This window comes from Panthera onca, chromosome D1, assembly GCF_046562875.1.
Source record: "Panthera onca isolate mPanOnc1 chromosome D1, mPanOnc1 haplotype 2, whole genome shotgun sequence".
NCBI lineage: Eukaryota > Metazoa > Chordata > Mammalia > Carnivora > Felidae > Panthera > Panthera onca.
This window is the reverse complement of record NC_138348.1, coordinates 9,233,181-9,255,640: the sequence shown is the minus strand read 5'-3', so window position 1 is coordinate 9,255,640 and position 22,460 is coordinate 9,233,181. Positions and strand designations below refer to the sequence as shown.

General features: G+C 44.5%; 1 protein-coding gene across 1 annotated transcript; it reads left to right on the top strand.

The window, feature by feature from the left end:
* The first annotated feature begins 11 nt into the window (after window positions 1–11).
* On the top strand, window positions 12–21,214 carry ASRGL1 (asparaginase and isoaspartyl peptidase 1). The gene is made up of 7 exons (XM_078433568.2): window positions 12–143; window positions 1,269–1,469; window positions 10,430–10,572; window positions 11,410–11,567; window positions 19,368–19,486; window positions 20,117–20,227; window positions 20,912–21,214. Exons 2-7 carry the CDS (start codon window positions 1,280–1,282, stop codon window positions 21,115–21,117), a joined length of 927 nt encoding a protein of 308 aa, XP_078289694.1. The 5' UTR covers window positions 12–143; window positions 1,269–1,279; the 3' UTR covers window positions 21,118–21,214.
* The last annotated feature ends 1,246 nt before the right edge of the window (window positions 21,215–22,460 follow it).

Sequence of the window (22,460 nt, the reverse complement as noted above, 5' to 3'; positions counted from 1 at the left end):
CGTTGTGGCGGAGCGGTTGCGAACCCAGCGGTCTCCCGGAAGAGCTCGCGGAGGCGGTGGGCCGCGCGGGTTCGGAGGCCGGCCGGGCGGCTCGGCCCAGCCTGAAGCCCCTGCGTCTGCGTCCGCCGCCCGCGGTGTCCTCGGTAAGTCGACGGCTCTGCCGGAGTCCGGGAAAGCCCCCTGCGCGGTGCCGGGGTCCGGGACGTGGCGGGTGGGACCGACGAGTTAGCACCACACGGGAATGTCAAGGCTAAGGGATTCCAGTGAGATGTGGCGCATCTCTTTTTGGGGGGGGGGCTGGGAGGACTGGGCTTCAGCAACGCGGTGTATCCCCTAGAAGTCCGTGCCTGTAGCCCAGTTTGTCCCTACACGGCCTGGACCGGGGATGGCCCCGGGGAGCCTGGATGCTCAGTTTCGCTGGCAAGGGCATGCGCAGTTCACACCAGCGCACCTGCCCTGGGTCCGCAGCCCTCCAGACCTGTTAGATAGGGCCTGTCTTACCCCACCAGGAATTATCCTGAGACCAGCGTTTCCCCCCCACTGCAGTAGTGATGAGGAGGTTGGAATTGTGGTTGCCCTCAGACCCTTTTTCTTTGAGGCCTGTCTGGCGATCATGGCTGCCAGCAGTCTCCCAGTCCTAAGCTCTAACAGTCCCAAGATGGCTTCTGATATCCAGCAAGATTTGGCTGCTCTAGTAACTTTGCTTTGAAACTGGTTGGACCCTGACAGCCCGGTGTCTTTCCCAGAGGCCCCACCTGTGCCCCGGGCTACCCCTACATGGCCCACAGTGTGGTGCCTGTCTGCAGATATGCAGGACTTACAGTCCCGGAAAAGGGACCATCCCAGGGGAAACCGAGACCGGAAAGAGCCCATTGGTAGGGCTGGAGCTCTGGCCCTGGAGGCTAGGCCCCCGGCACAGGTCACGGGGCTGGAGTTCTCCTGAGGCCAGATGGCAGCCTGTGGGAGGGGGTCCCAAAGCCCTGGCCCAAAGCCTGAAGGTGTTGGAGGTGCGGGTTGGAGGGGAAGGGGGAGGGAGACCATGGGGCACTCTGGACATTTTGTGTAAAGTTCAAAGCAAGTTGTCTCTGTCCCCCGCCCCCATCCCCCATTCTCTCGGTCCAGGAAATTGCTTGAGGCTGTAAACCTTGCTTCCCTTCCAGAGGTAGAAACTGGACATAGTCTCCAGTGGAATCTCCCACAGGAGCTTACATCCAGGGTAGTTTTCTTGGGCCTGTTCAAAATGACACTTTCATTTTCCTGATCCCTAGGATCTGTCGACATGAATCCCGTCATCGTGGTCCACGGTGGCGGAGCCAGTAATATCTCTAAGGACAGGAAAGAGCGGGTGCGTCAGGGCATCATCAGAGCTGCTACCGAGGGTTACAAAATCCTGAAGGACGGAGGGAGTGCAGTTGACGCTGTGGAAGGAGCTGTGACCGTCCTGGAAGATGATCCTGAGTTCAACGCAGGTAAACTTGCACTGCAGTTAGTAAATGATGCCAAATCAAGTTAATCTTCTCCCCCCTAAATACATCGAATCTGAAGTGTCAATCTAAGAAGCTTTTCAGTATAACTTCATATTTTAAGTTGACCAAGTTGCTTTAAGAATTTTTTAAATTCAGGGTTGCCTGGGTGGCTCAGTCAGTTAAGCGTCCAACTTCACTGAGGTCGTGGTCTCCAGGTTTGTGGGTTCCAGTGCCGCATCGGGCTCTGTGCTGACAACTCAGAGCCTGGAGCCTGCTTCAGAGTCTGTGTCTGCCTCTCTCTCTGCCTCTCTCCCGCTCATACTCTGACTCTCTCTCTCTCTCTCAAAAATAAATAAACATACATACATACATAAAAGTAAAATAGAGAACCTGAAATCTAGGGATTAAAATACTTTGGGGGATGATACCCACCTGCCCAACATCTGTCAAAGAAAAGAATTTCAGGAAATCTGAACCAGTTAGTCATCAAATACTTCCTGAGTCTTGTTCATCCCCTTGCTTCTGCGCTCTTCAACACTTACACAAAATTTCTGAAGTCTGCCTGACCATAGATGAGGCATAAGTGCATCGTTATGGCTCTGTTGGTTGAGCCAGAATTTACCAGATGCTACTCCTTGCCAGCAGGAGGAGTGGCTTGCTGTTTCAGAGGGAGGCTTGTTAAATTACATACAGTTAGCAGTCAGGGCCCTCTGGCTGACAGAACACCCACTTATTCACAAAGGACTGTGTTGGAACAGGTCTTCTGGTCTCCCACCCTCTCTAAACTACCGGGATCAGTCATCTGCATGAACTGGGAAGTATGAATTCAGAATTGGAGTGGCTAGTTCTCATCTCTTTGCCCTGTACCAGAGCCTGCCATTCTAAGTGACTTGCTTCCACTGTCCCAGGTGTCTGCTCTGCAGCACATTAAGGGAAAAGAGAGTAGAATCATGCAATACGTGGCCTTTTGAGTCTGACAACACGTAGCTTTTGGAGTCTGGATTCTTCATGTAGCATAATGCGTTGGAGGGCCATCCGCGTTGACACAAGTACGAATAGTCCATCTGTTTTTACTGTTGAGTAGTATTCCATTGTATGGATATACCACAGTGTCAGTCATTCACCAGCTGAAGGACATGGTCGATTTGGGGCCATTACAAATCGCTGTAAACAGTTACATACAGGTTTTTGTGTGAATGTGAGTTTTTGTTTCTCTTGGGTTAATATTGAAGTTGGTCATGTGGCAAGTATATATTTAACTATTTGAAACTGCCAAACTGTTTTCCAGAGTGACTCCCACTTCCATTCCCGCCAGCAGCGTATGAAGGCTCTAATGACTCCACATCCCCACAAGCACTTGGTGGTGTCAGTATTTTTTATTTTAGCCATTGTCGTAGAGGTGTGGTGGGACCTCGTTCTGGTGGTAATTTCTGGCAAACGATGTTTATTTTAACATCTTTTCAAGTATTTTGTGAATTTCTTTATTGTGTTTTTTATTATTATTGAGTTTTAAGAGTTCTTTATATAGTCTAGATGCTGGTCTTTTATTAGATACGTGATTTGCAAATATTTTCTTCCAGTCTGTGGCTCGTCTTTTCTTTCTCTTAGCAGTGTCTTTCAAAGAACAGAAGTTCCTTATTTTGTAGGAATCCCATTTTTTTTAATAATTTTTTTTAATGTTTATTTATTTTTGAGAGAGAGCGTGAGCAAGGGAGAGGCAGAGAGAGAGGGAGACACAGAATCCGAAGCAGACTCCAGACTCTGAGCTGTCAGCGCAGAGCCCGATGCAGGGCTCGAACCCACAAACTCCAAGATCGTGACTTAAGCCAAAGTTGGACACTCAACCAGTTGAGCCACCTAGGCGCCCCTGGAGGAGTCCCATTTTTTAATGGGTTGTGCTTTTTGTGTCATACCTTAAGAAATATCTGCCTAACCCAGGGTCACAAATGTTTTCTCTTACGTGTCTTCTAGAAATTCTATAGTTTTAGGTTTTATATTTAGGCCTCAGGTCCATTTTTAATAATTTTTTGGCATAAGGTATGAGTTATATGTCAAGGTTGTTTCTGCATGATTGTTCCAGTACCAGTTGTTGAAAAATCAACCTTTCTCCATAGAATTGCCCTTCCTCCCTTGTCAAAATCAGTTGACTTTCTATGTATGGGTCTATTGGTGGATTCTATTCCCTTGGTCTGTATGTGTAGCCTTTCACCAATACGACACTGTCTTGATTACTATAGTTTTATATTAAGTCTTAAAATCAGGTAGTAAGAGTCGTGTGTGTGTGTGTGTGTGTGTGTGTGTGTGTGTGTGTGTGAGAGAGAGAGAGACAGAGAGAGACAGAGAGAGAGAGAGAGAGAGAGAGAGAGAGAGATTGTTTGGACTATTCTCGTCCCTTTGTCTTTCCCACAAATTTGAGAATCACCTTGTCAAGTTTTTACCAAAAAAAAAAAACAAAAAACTTGCTAGGATTTTCGGTAGGACTGTGTTGACTCTATAGATCAGTTTAGGACAAACTGAAATCTTAACAAGACTGAGCCTTTCAATCCAATACTTCCAAACCACAGTATAAACTTCCATTTATTTAAATCTTTGATTTCTGTGGCACCTGAGTGGTTCAGTCAGTTAAGCATCTGACTCTTGATTTCAGGTCAGGTCATGATCTAACACTTCGTGAGATCAAGCCCCGAGGCAGGCTCCATGCTGAGAGTGAGAACACTCCTTGGGATTCTCTCTCCCTCTTTCTCTGCCCCCCTGCCCCACACTTTCATGCTGTCTCTCAAAGTAAATTAAACATTTAAAAAATAAAAATAAAAAAAGTAAATCTTTTATTTCTTTCATCAAGCGGGGGAAAGGGGTAGAGGGTGAGAGAGAATCTCAGGCAGGGTCAGTGCTGTCAGTGCAGAGCCCCATGCAGATCTTATGAACTATGAGATCATGACCTGAGCCAAAATCAAGAGTCGGTCGGCCGCTCAACTGCTCAACTGGCTGAACCACCCAGGTGCCCCTGTAAATGCTACTTTTTAAGATTACAGTTAGCAGTATGTGTTGCTAATATATGAAAATACAGTTGAGTTTTTTTCATACTTGCCATCTGTAGATTTTCTTTGGTGAGGTGTCTGTTAAGATCCTTGTCTGATTTTTTAATCAGGGTGTTTGTTTTCTTATTATTGAGTTTTAAGAGTTCTTTGTGTATTTTGGATAACAGGTCTTTATGAGATGTGCCTTTTACAAATACTTTTTTCCCAGTCTATGGCTTGTCTTCTCATTCTCTTGATAGTGTCCTTCATACGGCAGAAATTTTTTGTTTTAATGAAGTCCAGCTTAATTTCTTTCTTTCATGGATGGCGATTTTGGTGTGGTATCTAAAAAGCCAAACCCAAGGTCATCTAAACCTTCTCCTGTGTTATCTTCTAGGAGTTTTATAGTTCTGCATCTTACATTTAGATCTGTGACCCATTTTGAATGGTTTTCATGAAGGGTGTAAGGTCTATGTCTAGATTCGGCTTTTTTGCATATGAGTGCCCAGCACTATTGTTCAAAGACTTATCTTTTTTGCTGCATTGGATTGCCTTTGTCCGAAGACTCTGAACCCAATTCCAGTGTGTATGAGTTTTCCCACACCAAGCACTTTTCCTACACCAGCTGGGTATCCTACAATTCGGCTCATTTCTGACACTATCTACCTAGACATAGCATCAGATTCCACAGGTCGAGGGCTCAGTCCCACCAGACTGTGCTCCACTTCAGACGCCAAGTGTAAATTCAGGTTGTTCCTTGTGCTTCTGACCTACTGGCTATAAATCAGAGGTTCCCACGACCCCCTCCTTGGGTTCAATCAGTTGCCAGAGAGGCTCAGAGAACTCAAGAAACCAGTTTACTCATTAGATCACCAGTTTATTACAAAAGATACAAATCAAAAGCAAGATGAAGGGGTACAGAGACAGGTGCCCAACAAAGGAACTTCTGTCTCCTTGGAGTTTGGGGCCTAGTACAGTGGCACATGGAAGCATTCTGGTTCTAACCCGGAAACCGTTCAGACCATATCCTTTTGGGTTTTCATGCCACCTCCATTACATAGACATGGTTAATTAAGTTCTTGGCCGCTGGTGACTGATTCAGCCTCTAGTCTTTCTCCCCTCCCTGGAAATCGGGGACTGGACTGAAAGTTCTAACCCTCCAGCTATGGTTGGTTCCCTTGGCAACCAGCCCCCCCCCCCCCCATCTTTAGGGGGTTTCCAAAAGTCACCTCATTAACATAAACTGAGTTATGGGTGAAAGCAGTTTGTCATGCGACAAGATATCCATTTCACCTTTGTGACACTGAAGTGATTTATGGAACTGAGGACGAAAGACCAAAAGTCGTAATAAAAGATGCTCCCATGGCACTCAACCCCTAGGAAATTCCAAGGGTTCTGGGAGCTGAGAGCCGGGAACCATGGGCAAAGACCAAAACATGTGTTTGTTATAAATCACGATGTCACAACTCCTTTGTCACAGATCATTTTACCATATATGTATGTGGGTCTGTTTCTGGGCTCTCTGTTCTGGCCCATTGATCTATTTGTTCTTCACCAATACCACACTTTCTTGATTACCATTGCTTTATAGTAAATGTCATCTGCAAATAGAGACCATTTTGTTTCTTCTTTTACGGGCTTTATGACTTTTATTTATTTTCCTTGCATATTCCTCTGGCTAGACCATCCAATATTAGGTTGAATAGGAGTGGTGAGAGCAAACATCCTGTGCTAGTCCCAATTTTAAAGGGAAAGTCTTTCACCATTAAATAGAACGTTGGTTGTAGGATTTTATGGGTTCCCTTTATCAGGTTGGGGAGGTTTCCTTATTCTTAGTTTCCCAAGACTTTCTATCAGGTATGAATGTTGAAGCTTATCACATCCTCTTTCTGCATTATTGAAATGACCATATGGTTTTTCTTTTGTCTGTTGATATGGTGGATATCGATTGATTGGTTTTCTAATTTTGAACCAAGCTTGCATCCCTAGGGTTAACACCCCTCTGTCATTATGTGTTATCTTTTTTATTTATTGCTTGATTAGATTTGATAGTGTTTTCTTAAGGATTTTGCATCTATGTTCAAGAAAGATAGTGATCTGTGGTTTTATTTTCTTCTAACATCCATCTGGCTTTGATAGGAGGGTAATGTTGGCTTCAAATGATGAATTGGAAAGTACCCCTCCTCTTCTGTTTTGCTTGAAGAGTTTGTATAAAATCAGTATTATTTCTTTGTAAAAGTTTGGTAGTGAAGCCATCTGGGCCTGGAATTTCTTTTGGCTTTTTGTTTTGCTTTAATGGAAAGTTTTTTGCTAAGAAATCAATTTCTTCATTAGGTGTGGGACTATTCAAGTTATGTTTCTTCTTTGAGCTTTTTATGTTTTTCAAGGAATATTGCTATTTTGAATAAGATGTTGAATTTATAGGCTTAAGAGTTGTTTGCAATATGTCTTTATTTTTTAACGTCTGTAAGGTTTGTAGAGAGGTCCTCTCTGTCATTCTTGATTATTTGAATTTCTGTCTTTACTTCTTGGTCAGTCTAGCTAGAGTTTATCAAGTTTTTCTTTTGTTTGGTTTCTTTTTCAAAGAACAGTAGCTTGTGGTTTTAGGAGGGTTTGCAGATTTTGAATTGTTTTTTCTCTTATTCTTTTTCTCTTCGGAATTTAAATGATTTATCTCTGTTATTTCCTTTCTTCAGCTTACTTTGGAAATAATTTACTGTTCTTTTTAGATCATAACTTGAGACCAGTCTTTTCTAATACAAGCACTTAATGCTTTAAATTTTCCTCTAAGTCCTGCTTTGATTGCATCCTACAAGTTTTCACATGTCTCTTCATTTTCATTCTGTTCAAAACATGTTATAATTTCCCTTGTGACTTCCTCATTGAAGCATGGTTTATTTACAAGTGTGATAATTTCAATGTATTTGTGGATTTTCCAAATATCCTTCTCATTTTTATTTTAATCATGTGACAATCAAAGGACATATTTTGTGTGATGTACATTCTTTTGAACTTTGTAAGGTTTGGTTTTTGGCCCAGAATATGGTCTGTCTTGGTAAATATTCCATTTGCATTTATAAGAATATGTACTCTGCTATTGTTTATTGAAAGTTATATAAATTTCAGTAAGGTCAAGTTGGTTGATAACGTTATTTGGATCTTCTACACCTTGATTTTCTATTTCTGTTGATTCTTGAGAGAGGGATGAGGAGGTCTTTAATTGTAATTGTGGATTTCGCGATTTCTCTTCTCCTTTGACTTCATCAGTTTTGCTTCATATGCTTAGAAATTGTTGTTAGGTACACAGACTGCTGTCTTCTGTGTGAACTGATCCCTTCATCACTATATAACGTCATTATTATTTAACATTCCTTGTCCTAGAGTCTACTTTGCCTGATACTAATCTAGCTGCTCACACTTTCATTTAATTCATTTTAGCATTGCATAGCTTTTTCTGTTCTTTTACTTTTAACCTATTTGTATCTTTATATTTAAAGTGGATTTTTTTCAGGAGGACATAGTTGTATCTTACCTTTTTATGCAATTTGACCATCTCTTCTTTTTATCAGGGTGTTTACACCATTTACATTTAATGTGATTATTGATACGATCAGGTATAAATCTGTCAATCTTGTTATTTGTTTTTTATTTGTCCAATCCATTCATTGTTCCTTTTTTTCCTCTTCTGTCATCTTTTGGGACAATTGAGTGTTGTTTATGATTCTGTCTTCTTTTGTTGGCCTAGTAGCTAGATAGTTTTTTAAGGGTGTTTTAGAGTTTATACTATACATCTCTCATTTGTCACAGTTTGCCTTCAAGTAATATCATACTTCACGCATAATGTAAGAACCTTATAACGGCATACTTGTTTTCCCTCTGGTAGCCTTCGTGCCATTATTGTCATGTATCTTACTTCTGTGTATGTTATAAATTGCCTAATATGTTTTTTTTTCTTTAAATGGTTATATTTTAAAGATATTGTTAAAATAAGGGGGAAAAGTATTTCTGCTTAGCCACATACTAGCCATTTCCAGTGCTTTTCCTTCCTTGGTGTGGATCATGACTGTTGTCCACTGTCCTTTTCCTTTTTCCTGAAAGACTTGCTTTAACATTTCCTGTATTGCACGTCTTCTACGGGTGAATTCTTTCAGCTGTTGTGCATCTGAAAGAGTCTTTGTTTTCAGTTTTTGAAAGATACTTTCACTAGGTATTAAATTCCAACTTGACAGGTTTTTTTTTTGGGGGGGGGGTTGTTGTTTTTAATTTCAGGACTTTAAAGATGTTGCTCCACTGTCTTCTGGTTTGCATCATTTCTGACAAGAAATGTATTCTCATTCTCATCTTTTTCTCACTTCCGAATGTGTCTCGCTCTATCTACTTCTAAGATTTTCTATCTCCGGGCTCTTGGGTGGCTCAGTTGGTTAAGTGTCCAACCTTGGCTCAGGTCATGGTCTTGCCGTTTGTGAGTTCCAGCCCCATGTCAGGCTCTGTGCTGACAGCTCAGAGCCTGGAGCCTGCTTCAGATTCTGTGTCTCCCTCTCTCTCTCTGCCCCTCCCCTGCCCATGCTCTGTCTCTCTTTCTCTCTTTCTCAAAAATAAGTAAACATGAAAAAAAAATTTTTTTTTTAAGATTTTCTATCTGATTAGACCAAGGTGTTTGATCATAATGTGCCTGCATGTAGTTTTCTTCATGTTTCTTTTGCTTGGAGTTTATTGAGCTGCTCAGATCTGTGAATTTATAGTATTAATCAAATTTGATATTTTTGTATATTTTTTTTTCTTAAATATTTTCTTGTCCCTCTGTCTCCCCTCTCCTTTTAGGGACTCCAATTATATACATAGAGTGGGTTACTTGAAATTGTCCCCAAGCTCATTGATCCTCTGTTTGGTGGGTTTTTATCCTTTCTTCTTTTTCATTTTGGATAGTTTCTATTGCTATCTCTTCATAGTCATTACTATTTTCTGCTGTTGTGTCTTACTTTGTTTTAATCCCATCCAGTGTATTTTCCACTTCAGACTTTTTTTTTCATCTCTAGAAGTTCTGTTTGGGTCCTTTTTATGTTTTCCTCCATGTCCTGGTACATATAGAATATAGTTACAACAACTGTTTTATTAACATCTTTGTCTACTAATTCTGTCATTTATGTCATTTATGATCCATTACCATTAAGTGGGTTCTTTTTCCTCCCTATTATGGGTCATATTTTCTTACTTCCCTGTGTGCCTGGAAATTTCTTATTGGATACCAGACATTGTGAATTTTACCTTTTAGGTACTGGATAGTTTTGTAATCCTTTAAATATTCTTGAGCTTTGTTCTTATCCCATTTTACAGATGAGGAAACAGGCACAAGAGGTTAAGCATAGCTAGACTCATAGGCATTATCTAGGCAAAAAAAAGTTGGAGAAAGCATGCTGGTGGTAAGGAGAAGAGCATGCACAAGAGCCCAGAGTAGTGAGAACTTACGATACTTTCAGGGAAACCTAGTGTTTCAGTAAAATGTAGCCAAGGAGGGGAGATAAAACCAGCAAAGGAGATCAGAGACCAGATCAGGGTTTCGTCCTTTTTATTTTGTAGGTAATGGGGCACCAAGCCAGATTTGTGTTTTCAAACATGCTTCTCTGGCAGCAAGTAGAAGATGAACTGAAGTTGGCAGCTTAGGGACGCCTGGGTGGCTCAGTCAGTTGAGCATCCGACTTCGGCTCAGGTCATGATCTCACGGTTCATAAGTTCAAGCCACGTGTCAGGCTTGTTGCTGTCAGCACAGAGCCCACTTTGGATCCTCTGTCCCCTTCTCCCTCTGCCCCTTCCCCGTTTTTACCCTCTCTCTCTCAAAAATAAAACATTTTAAAAAATAAAAAATAAACAAAGTCGGCAGCATAGAAGAAACCTGGGAGCCATTTCTAAGTTCTTAATTCTTGCTTTTCAACTTCTCTTTGGTTTTAGGTTGTGGATCCGTCTTGAATGTAAATGGTGACGTGGAAATGGATGCTAGTATCATGAATGGAAAAGACCTGTCTGCAGGAGCTGTCTCTGCAGTCCAGGGCATAGCAAATCCCATTAAACTTGCACGGCTTGTTATGGAAAAGGTATGTGACTGAAGCATCCTTTTTTGCAAGAAATTGCTACCGCCATACTTCAGTGACTAAATAGGACTTTTTAAGTACTTTAGTACTTCAGTGACTAAAATTTCCTACTCTAGGGAATTGCTTGCAAGCACTGTTCTCCTAAAGTCATATAAAAGAACAGAAGCAATCTATTTAAATTTGTCAAATAAGCCAAGACTCCAACTCTGTTGACAGTGTAGTTTGACTAGTAATCCCTTGACAGTAATTAACTGTTTTCATGTTGTCTTCCTGTATTTTCTTCAGTTTTCTCTCAATGCATATGACTTAACACATACAAACGGAACAGACCTTGTTTAATAGTATGCGTTAAATTGGGGCGCCTGGGTCGCTCAGTCAGTTAAGCGTCCGACTTTGGCTCAGGTCATGATCTCACAGTCCGTGAATTCAAGCCCCGCGTCGGGCTCTGTGCTGACAACTCAGAGCCTGGAGCCTGCTTCGGATTCTGTGTCTCCCTCTGTCTGCCCTTCCACTGCTTGCACTCTGTCTCTCGCATTGTCTCAAAAATAAATAAACATTTTTTTAAAAAATTCAAAAAAAAATAGCATGTGTTAAATAAAAATGAATTCTGTTCTCTAAACTTAAGATCCTAGTAATATTCCATCATTTGGGGGTTTTTTTGAAAATACAAAATCTCGAGAGCGCCAGGCTGCTCAGCATTTAGGGAAGCAAGCCAGTGGAATTTGCACTTTTGAGGTTTTGTACCCAGAGAGAACTAATTATAGCCATACAATTGAAGCAGTTAAGAAGATTTTAACTGTTTCAGAAATCTAACCATTTCCCATTTCTTTCTGGCTGAAGACCACTCATTGCTTTCTGACTGACCAAGGTGCAGCAAAATTTGCGACAGCCATGGGGATTCCCACAGTTCCTAAAGAGCAGCTGGTGACAGAGAGAAACATAAGACGCCTAGAGAAAGAGAAGCATGAGAAAGGTGCTCCAAAGCCAGACTGTGAAAAGTAAGTGTATCTGCGGCTCACAGTCTGGGGAGTTACTCGACTGTGGAAGTTTGACAAATCTCTGATCACCTACAGTTCTTAAATAAGTCAAGAATCACTTGGTAGTTTCAGTGTTTGTACAAAATAATTCATAGTACAGAATGGAAACACTGCTCTTCTGACTCTTAAACTTGACCTCATTTATTACTTCTGTGAATAACCACTCAAATTAGGCCGAGACCTCCTTCTCCAAGATGACTGAATGGAAGAGTGCCTTGTGTTAATGTGTTAACTACTGGATGCTTCCTGATCAGTCTGTTATTGAAAGCAGACCAGGCAGGCTCTGTATGATCTATCCTCTGAAGTTACTTAAACACTCTGTCCTAGTACAGAGAAATCAGGACAGCTCTTACAAGTTTGAATTAGTCATATGTTCTGAATTACGGTTTTCTATATTAGATTTCAAAATCCCAAATAAAAGCCCCCTTATTCAAAGCAACATTTGAAAAGTAAAATTTGAATATGGCCTGGCAGTTTATAATGGGATATAATCTATTAACCCTGCGTACTCTTGAAGATTTATCATTTTTAACCAGCAGTATACTTTAATATCGCCTAGGGAGCTTTTTCACAGTACGCACGTCTGGCCCGCCTCCGCAAAGAATCTAACCCAAGAGGTCAGAAGTGAAGAGGCCAGGCAGGTGTGTTAGGAAAAAGTGTCCAGGTAATCCTGATGTGTCCCCAGCTTAAGAATCTATTTTACACGATTGGCCATATATTGGTAGCTGTTGATAAGGTTGTACGTACCTGTAAGCTGGAGTCACAGGAATGGGGCTGCTTTATTGATGGTCCGTGGGTGTTTTAATACATGTTGCCACATCGCTTTCCAAAAATTCTGCAATAGCACACCTCTCCACCAGCCATCATTGCCCCTAGATGTAAGCAAGAGAGACCCTGCCCCGGGTTCTATACTTCAGAGGACCCCCATGTCACAAATACACAAAACAGTTGGCTTATTACAGTCACCTGGGGCGCCTCTGTCACTCAGCAGTGGCCTGCATGACCCATAACCCTCATCATCCACTCTTGTGATTAACACCATTCAGCCCCCAGGGAAATGCTTCTCTGCATCTTGCTCTGTGTCTTGGAACCAAAGAGCACCTAAATCTAAAGATTTGTGGACTGTGCCACTGCTGATACCAGAAATGGACACTGCTTTGGAGTGGGGGAAGAATGGAGCAGCAGAAGGACTTAGGTAAGAGAAAAAGACAAATGAATAGCTTGTCAAATAAATTCTTAAGCAACAAAGTATTGTTTCCCAATAGTGCCAGATATTCAGTTTCCGGCCTCCTTACATGTTTTATGCTGCGGTTCTGGCGGGATTCATGATTCGTGAATTAGTACAATGTCTGTGAGACTCAAACGTGAGGACCGATTGCCGTGACTCTCAAATTCGCGGGTATGTAGGCCTAGACCAGCACGGTCCAGTAGAAAGACAAGAGCTACGTTTGAAGCCACATTAAAAATCCTAAAAAGAAACAGGTGAACTTAATATTGTTTAACCCAGTATATCCAAAGTGCCATATCAGCCTGTAATCAATATAAGAAATTATTTGAGATATTTTACATTCTTCTTTCATACTAAATCTTCAAAACCTGCCCCATATGCTATGCCTGCGGCCCATCTCCCTGGGGGCTGCCCACGCTTCCAGAGGCCAGGGGCACAGGTAGCTCGCACCTGCCGCGTTGGACAGTGAGGGTCTGGACAGAACCTGCGTGAGGAACCAGCTCTTTATGTTGGCAGCTGAATGGACGCTGAATGTTAGAATTCGGAATGGTTTTATTTTTGTAATATGTTAACATTTTCAACATTTGAGTAGTTTTGTTTCAAAATCTTGTATTTGCTAAGTGTAATTCATGTCTGACTTTAATGTTGATATTTACTATAAATAGATAATTTGGCATATTTCAAGATACACTTGAAAGTGTATCTGCAGTTCATTTATATTGATTCGGTTTTATTTGCTCTTCGTGTTTGATGAAAATACATCCTAATTTTGTACACTTTCAAGACAATCGCATCTTTTTTAATCCCTAGACAATTGAAAATGCGTGTTAAGTCAAGATTTTGATACGAAAAAGAATACAAAAGTGGAACTCACAAAGGAAAACAAAAAGCTGAAAGGAAAAAAAAGGAAAACAATCTTCCAGGACACACTCCGTGTGCATTTTAAAAAACAAAACAGTAAAGTAAGCGGCCTCCTTCCAGGACAATCCACTGAAAGTTCATAAGCAGGACATTCCAGCTTCTTGGTTCAGTGAAGATTGAATTACCCATCAAAACAGTGAAAATTAACGAGCATAGCATTCTTGCTACATCCTCAATTTGAGTAGTTCAGATGAAATCCCAGCAGTGCACATTCTGGACTAAAGGAAGATGACGTCATTGCTCATCATGAAGATTCACACACCGAAAGGACGCAATTGCTAGGATTGGAGGAAACAGGCGATAGATGAGAGCGGAAAAAGGAAAAGACGACACGGAACATGGACGTGAGGTTCTTGGAAGAGTAATACCGCGTGTCCGATATTTAGCGAGGGCGGATGATGCTTTGCATGGCACTCTGTCAGCACAGTGTTGACAGAACCCACTAGAAAATTTCCGGGCTTGGTAAAAATTATTTCAAAAGTTGATAAAACACCGAACATGTAATTAAGACAAAAAATAACGAAACTAATATGGTCACTGTCTAGGATAGAGAATTCAGACAGATTTTTTTTGTATGTTTTTTTTTTAGTTTTTTTGTTTTTGTATTCTTGAGAGAGAGAGAGAGCATGAGCGAGGGAGGGGCAGAGTGAGACAGGGATGCAGAATCCAAAGCAGGCTCCAGCCTCTGAGCTCAGACGGATTAATTTAATGGGTAATAAGAGATGAAATCAAATACATAAATTTTTTTTAACAAAATACTCTGTTCAGCTAGAAGGTACCATGGTCAGAAGACCTCTGGAGCAGCTAACATTTATATGTATCACTATGCGAGCCAGCGAAGAAAAACAAGTCAAAGTCAGTGGACATTTTATTGGCTTTATACCTGCTTTTTGAAGTAGGTGTTTTGGATTAAGAGAAGTGGAAAACTTTCCATCTTGGTCGTGAATTTAAAAGACTCTCGGGGCGCCTGGGTGGCGCAGTCGGTTAAGCGTCCGACTTCATCCAGGTCACGATCTCGCGGTCGGTGAGTTCGAGCCCCGAGTCAGGCTCTGGGCTGATGGCTCGGAGCCTGGAGCCTGCTTCGGATTCTGTGTCTCCCTCTCTCTCTGCCCCTCCCCTGCTCACATTCTGTCTCTCTCTCTCTCTCTCTCTCAAGAACAAATAAACATTAAAAAAAAAATTTTTTTTAGAGACTGTCAAAAGCAAAATAAAAGATACCGTGAAGGGGGCGCCTGGGTGGCGCAGTCGGTTAAGCGTCCGACTTCAGCCAGGTCACGATCTCACGGTCTGTGAGTTCGAGCCCCGCGTCAGGCTCTGGGCTGATGGCTCGGAGCCTGGAGCCTGTTTCCAATTCTGTGTGTCTCCCTCTCTCTCTGCCCCTCCCCCGTTCATGCTCTGTCTCTCTCTGTCCCAAAAATAAATAAAAAACGTTGAAAAAAAAAAAATTAAAAAAAAAAAAAAAAGATACCGTGAAGTTTGGCCAAGAATCCAGAAGTATTCCATGTGACAGGTAGGCTCACAGTTTAAATCTCTTTCTAGAAGGTGTGCCCCTGCTGTGCCGACAGCATCAATGTTGTGGGACAGGAGAGGGTCCGATCCGAGAATCACATTGATAAAAAGAGTTCCGTGAAACCACACAAGATCCTCAAGGAGAAAATTATGGACTTTAACAGTGAAATTAATTTTGAATTTATGCTCTCTATAGTCACTTAGTAGGAACTGTTCATTTCTATTGATAAGCTTAATAAAACCTTTAAAAATCTTTTTGGCTATTTTACATCTAAAAGGATTGAAAACGTGAAGTTTAGGGAAACAAAATCAAACTGGATGTGAAGTAAGCGAGAAAAATGACATTCCAATAAAAGGAAACCGAAAGAAGGAAGCAAAAATACTTGTGTGACTTGAAGGAGAAGATTCGTGTACAAATAACCCCCAGACCAGCTCCCATAGAGGCTGTTTTTCTGTTTATTACGTATCAGAGTATCATTTGAAGAGAGATTTGCGTACAAAGAACATACTTGTGCTTTAAGATTTTGTATAATACGCCGAAGATACCCTGCGTGGATCTAGATTCCTGTTTAAGGTGACAGAAACGACTACAGCAAGCGATTGTGATTTATTTGATCAGATTAAAACATTTAGTAGAGTCTTCTGTTACAGCATTTTACCACATGCTGCCCTCGAGCATGTGAGCGTGCCAGTGTTCGAATCAGGAGGCACTTCCAAATCCAAGGATTGCTTGAGGAATTTTGTCGGTCATTCCAGCTGCTACTGCCTCAGCAGAGTGAAGCTTCGCCAAATTAAAATTAACTAAAAACCTGCCAAGAACTACACCGACTCAAAAAGATCTGTCTTATCTGGCAGTCGGTCAACAGAACAGAATGTTGTACGGACATACAGCTACAAGAGCAGCGGCTTCCCAAACTGAAAGCAAAGCAGGAGAGCCAGTCTTGTGGAGTAGACACTCAATCACTTACTGGGCCAGCCATCAACGGAGAACCCAGATGGGCATGATCATAATGAAATTAAGTCACCGCTGGTAGTTTGCCAAATTTCAGCCACATAAGAGCCATAGCTTTACAATATTTTTAAAAGCCTATGCATCGCTCTAAGAGAATAGAATGTATTTACAACTTCCAAGAAGTAAACATGGGGTATGGACCTCCATTTGTATTTGTAATCTTGCCTCAACGTGGGTCTGCCACCAGCTGAGACTGGGACTGCCTCTCTTCCTCTGACATGAGAAGGGTAACCTTGTCACTTTAATTTTTTTTTTATTTAGTAGGGTATTTTTAATGTTTGTTCATCCATTTTTGAGAGAGTGAGTGACCGAGCACGAGCAGGGGAAGGTGAGAGAGAGAGAGGGAGACACAGAATCTGAAACAGGCTCCAGCCTCTGAGCTGTCAGCACAGAGCCCCACGCGGGGCTCGAACCCACCAACTGTGAGATCATGACCTGAGCCAAAGTCGGATGCTCAACCGACTGAGCCACCCAGTCGCCCTAAACTTGTTGCTTTAATTTGCTGTTCCTGGACTATTAACAAGTTTGAGCATTTGGCATTTGTCTGTGGTTCATTCGTTTCTGTGAATGTGCCTGTGTCCTGTGATCATTTTTTCTTCCTTGCCGTTGCGTCCCTCCTCCTCAGTGTTAAGGCTGTCTTCTCTGTTAAAAAAATGTTTCCAGCCCAGCCTGCTTCTCCCACACCACAGCACCACCCTCACACAGACCACCGACTCTTCAAACCCCCTGACCACTCTCTAGTTCCAGTCTCATCTCCCTCTGCCAACATACATTTGCTAGAATAATCGTGTTAAGAGAGACTTTGTGTACAAATGTGGCATACATACAGAGGTGCATAAATCTTTTTTAATAACTCATGTAATTTTTTAATTTTTTTTTTTTTCTTTTTGAGAGAGAGAGTGCACAAGCCAGGGAGGGGCAGAGAGAGAGGGAGACACAGAATCCAAAGCAAGCTCCGGGCTCTGAGCTGACAGCAGAGAGCCCGACGCGGGGCTCACACCCACGAACTATGAGATCATGACCTGAGCCGAAGTCGGACACTTCACCGACTGAGCCACCAGGCACCCCAGATGTGCATAAATCTTATGTACCCCTAGTGAGTTTTCACAGGGTGGACACACCCATGCAATCGGCCCCCAGATCAGGAAACAGCATATCGCCATTCCTTTTCTTCATCGTCCGGTTTCTCAGATTCATCCATGTATTGTTTGCAGCGGCAGCTTACCGCCCCCCCCACCCCCCGCCGGCATCATTCTGTTTCGTGGCTGTGTCTCCACTCATTTACTCCACCTCTGCTGGACATTTGTGTCGTTTTCCGTTTTCCATTACTACGAACCGTCCTGCTGCGAACATCTGGGTGTCCTCTTTTGGTGAACACTCCACATTTCTGCCGGAAGACTGTAGAAACGCTGGAGCGTTGTTGCTAAGTCAGCTTCAGTGGATTCCACCAGATGGTTTTCCAAAGGGGTGTGGGCACCAGTTTACGTTTCCAGCAGGAATGACGGGGCATCCCAGCCCTGCACGTCCTGGCCACACCTGGTACCAAGTCTTCCTCATTTTAGCCACCCTGGTGGACGCGCGTCGTGGTAAGAATAGTATTTTTAAAGCTTAACTCCTCTTGTGACAAGATGAGCCTTGGCTCAAGTGCTCCAGTGTCTCCCCGCCTCCCGAGTGAAAGCCCTGACGACGGCCTTTACGTAGGAGAACCAGGTGATTTAGTATTCAAATTGGAACTTGATTTTGAGAGCGAAGGTGAAACAAGCAGGGACAAAAGGCATAAGTCAGGACTGTCGTAGGTAACCGGGGTGCACGGTCACCCCGCCCATCAGAGCCTTCATGGTCTGGCTGCTGGCCGTCCCTCCTCACTCTCCCTCACTTTATTCTCTCCAGCCACAGTGCCCTCCAGATTCCATGAGTTTAGCAATCATGTTGCTGCTTCAGGAGCGTTCTCCCCAGCGATCGGCACAGCTTGCCCTCACCTCCTTCAGAGAGGCCCTGTGTCGAGGTGTCTCCATGCTTCTGGACTCGTGGTAGTTTTTCCTGTCGTTCCATAAAGCAAATTTGTATTGCTCTGCTGCCCTCTGCCCCCCAAACGCAGGCTGCACAGGAGAAGGGACGTGGTCGATTCAGCTCCCTGCTGTGCCCGGCACTTTGTGCCTCAAGTACAGTTCATTATAGAACCTGGGTGGCAGGTATAGAGCTGTGATTGTACTGTATTATATTCTTCTCACTTTTTTACTTGAAAATGTATAATAAAATGTTAGAGAAAACAATAACCTGTCTCGTCTTTGCAGCAAGTGCCATGAAAGAGGCAAAGTGGGGTCTGACGGGCAGCATCAGCCTCACCTGGGAGGTTGTGAGAAATGCAGGGTCTTCGGTCCCGCCCTGTACCCACCAACTCGGGATCTCTGGGGTGGGCCCGGGGATCCAAGGGGTTTTCATGCACACTGAAGTTTGAGATGCGCCTTTTGTTTTGAGGGAGCATGCGCATGAGCAGGGGAGAAGGGCAGAGGGAGAGAGAGAGAATCCTGAGCAGGGGAGAAGGGCAGAGGGAGAGAGAGAGAATCCTGAGCAGGGGAGAAGGGCAGAGGGAGAGAGAATCCTGAGCAAGGGAGAAGGGCTGAGGGAGAGAGAATCCCAAGCAGGCTCCATGCTCAGCGCAGAGCCAGATGAGGGGCTCGATCCCATGACCCTGGGATGATGACCTGAGCCGAAATCAAGAGTCAGACGCTCAATCGACTGAGCCACCCTGGTGCCCCAGCACCCAGTTGCTTTGTCCCCATTTTTTGGTGGGGAAAATGAGACCCAGAGAAGAAAACTTAGCAAGTAAGTCACAGCTAGAGGTCAGAGGTGCTGGGATCAGATGTGCTCTTGAAGCCGAGGTCTAGAAGAGTGTCTAGTAATCTACCCGACCTGCAGAATAAAAAGCAAACGGGCTTTCTTTTCCATTTCCGTGAGTCAGGAATATTGGGATCAAAGTGTGGCCCGTTTGCCATTAACCTGTAATGTGGGAATGTAAGTGCTGTTAAGTTACGTTGTTACCTGTGGGAGTGTTTCTCGTCTCAGCCTGTCACTTCTCTATTTTTGGCAGAAACCTAGGAACCGTGGGCGCCGTGGCCTTGGACTGCAACGGAAACGTGGCCTACGCGACCTCGACGGGGGGCATCGTGAATAAAATGGTCGGCCGGGTTGGGGACACGCCATGCATAGGTGGGCCTCACCAATGGCTCTGCCCCTTCCCATCCACAGTCACCCACCTGGCTTTGGGGAGGACTTGGAGAGGGAGACAGGGGAGGCTCCAGTTGTCCCCCATGAGCCCCCGAGGGCCTCTTCCCTCTAGCCCCGTTTTCGGGATCTGCAGACTTCGTCCCAGAGGGTTACATACACGAACCCTCTTCCCAGTCCTGGGCTCAAATTAACAAACAGAAAAAGCTGAGAATTTCAGTGGGCAGTTACTGGATCTGAGTGGCATGAAAGCCACACGTTGCTGATACAGCGACGTTACGGGTGGAAGTGTTTGCGTGGACACCGAAGCACATGGCCTCATTCTGGAAGCGGGGTGAGGGGCGGGGGTAGGCGTGGCTATATATGCCTTGCCCTGTGCAGACCACCCGCGTGCCCTCGGGGAGCTGTTCCAGGAAGGGTCAGTCCTGCCCTCCCTCCCAGGGCTCCCTTCATCCCCCTGGTTTCAGGGTCATCACCTGGCGCTTTGTTCACACTAAAGCGTCACAGCTACTGACCTTTGTCCACACTTTGGCACTCTTTGGGATTCAGTATTTACGTAGCCTTAGACTTGATCTGTGTTTGACTTTCTTCACTGTTGTCACTTTTTTGGGGCAGGATCTGGAGGTTATGCTGACAATGACATTGGTGCCATTTCAACAACGGGGCACGGGGAGAGCATCCTGAAGGTGAATCTGGCCAGACTCACTCTCTTCCACGTAGAACAAGGTACATAGAACAAATGCATACTGTCTGAAGACGAGTGAACGGAAGGTCTTCGTAAATAGGAGGGAAAGTAGATGAAACCCTTTTTAATTTGCTTTAGATGTTCCTTTCAGGCTGTTACCTACTTTGACTTCTTCCCACCTTCTGTTAGGATTTGGAAAGAAGTGCGTTTAGAATATTGTCTGCGTTGGGCATCTTGGGCAGTAGAGAGACTTTGAGCCTGGGTGTGGGAGAAAAGCAGGTCTGCTTAGGCTGATGTCAGGCTCTGCCTCAGTGCACAGAGGGTCTTTTACGGTGAGGACCCTTCTAAGAAGCATTCACATAGAAATCGTTTGGGGGCACCTGGGTGGCTCAGTCGGTTGAGCATCCAACTCTTGATTTTGGCTCAGGTCATGAGCGCACGGTTCGTGAGATTGAGCCCCACGTCGGGCTGCATGCTGACAGCATGGAGCCTGCTTGGGATTCTCTCTCTCCCTCTGTCTCTGCCCCTCTCCCACTCGCACAGGCACATGTGCTCCCACACTCGCTCACTCGCTCTCGCGATAAATAAGCATTTAAAAAAAAGAAAAAAGAAATCATTTGCCCAGAATCTTTGTTAACTCACTTTGGTTTTTCATACTACAAATGATTTTCCCATCAGATTTCTTTTTATTGAAAGGTTGTTTCACAGCCTCTCCTTGTTTTCAGGAAAAACACTGGAAGAGGCTGCCGACATGTCGTTGGGTTATATGAAGTCAAAGCTGAAGGGTTTAGGCGGCGTCATCTTGGTCAGCAAAGCAGGAGACTGGGCAGTGAAGTGGACCTCTGCCTCCATGCCCTGGGCGGCCGCCAAGGACTGCCAGCTGCACTCTGGAATTGACCTTGATGAGACCAATGTCACTGACCTGCCCTAGGGCCGTGAAGATTGTATTCTAGGTGCTATCCTGGAAGGAAAGTCCAGCTTCCTGGTGTGGAGATTTAGCTTAATTAATTAGATCTAGAAATGGAAAATTCTGCAGTCTGTCACTGTTTTGTCGCCTTGATCAATGAGTATCTGAGTGTTTGGTTGAGGGGCAGATCCGAAAGTGCTCAGAGAAATCCCCCTATTAAGGTCAAAGTAAGACTAGTCCACATGACCAAGTCCTGAGTCTTTCTCCTGAATCGGCCCCAGCGTCTTAGGTTAGAAAGAAATGACATCATCTGATGGGACAGCAGCCGCCTGCGTGCAGGGAGCGTTGTCTGGTAGTGGGAGACCCCCAGCGGAGCGGGGGGGCCCAGACAGACGCTCCCGGGGTTCCCACGGTTGCAGGCTCTCCACGGGACCCAGTGAAGGGCGAGGCGGGAAGGAAAGGACCCAGCGGCATATCTGAAAGTACACAGAAGCAGCAGAGCTGGTGGGCCAAGTCCCGGAGAACCGCAGAATGCTGCGGAGTTCACTTTGAGTCAGAAGAATGTCAGGGGAAAGAACCTGGAAGAGGATAAACTGAGTTTTCTAAGAAAGTTCGGGTCTCCTCTGACTTACTAATGTAGAGCTGTTTGCAGACACTTCAAAAGTGCCCCCTGGAGGTGAGGGGTCTTGGGGGGGGGCGGGGCTCTGCGGAGCTCCTGCCAGCCTGAGGGCCCTCCGGGACTCCCACGGGAGTCCGCCCACCTGGCATTTGCCACCAGCCTCCGCCCGCTGGAGGCCCTCCGGGTCCTCGTGCTGGGTAACAGGGCCCCGGACCTCCCCGCCTCGGCCATGACGGGGGCGCCCAGCCCACAGGGCTGCACGGGGGCCTCCTGCGTCCTCGCGCTGTCTGGTGGGCGTGTGCACAACGTGGTCGGCACGGGGAAAACAGTAATTTCCTCAGTGGAGGCTACTTCTGTTAATCTCTCTTTACACTGGAAATGGTATTTCTGCTGTGATAATTTTTTAGTCTTGTCAGGTCTTCTCTCTGGAAAGAAACTGCTTAACTTAAAATTCCATGTGCCACTAATAAAATCTATTTTGAAAGAATAACAGTGTGGTTAGGAGTCACTGTTGACAGAGACCAGAGTGTCCATATTGGGCATGTTGGAGGGTGTTCAGAGGAAAGGAGCCTTTTCTGAACAGGTAAGGGAGAGACCCGACCGCCGCTCACGGGGATCAGCAGGGCTAATGATCAGCATTCTCACGGTTTGCCAGACAGCCGCCAGCTTCCAGCTCCCGGTGGGAAGAGACTCATAAATATGGAGAACAAACAGGGTTACTGGCAGGGGTGGGCTAACTGGGTCAGGG

What these genes read in the sequence shown, in the direction of transcription:
- ASRGL1 (XM_078433568.2), top strand. Translation starts at nt 1,280, where the DNA reads ATGAATCCCGTCATCGTGGTCCACGGTGGCGGAGCCAGTAATATCTCT. An exon ending in TGATCCTGAGTTCAACGCAG is followed by an intron (nt 1,470 to 10,429) that starts GTAAACTTGCAC and finishes CTTTGGTTTTAG; the next exon opens with GTTGTGGATCCGTCTTGAAT. An exon ending in TCTCTTCCACGTAGAACAAG is followed by an intron (nt 20,228 to 20,911) that starts GTACATAGAACA and finishes CCTTGTTTTCAG; the next exon opens with GAAAAACACTGGAAGAGGCT.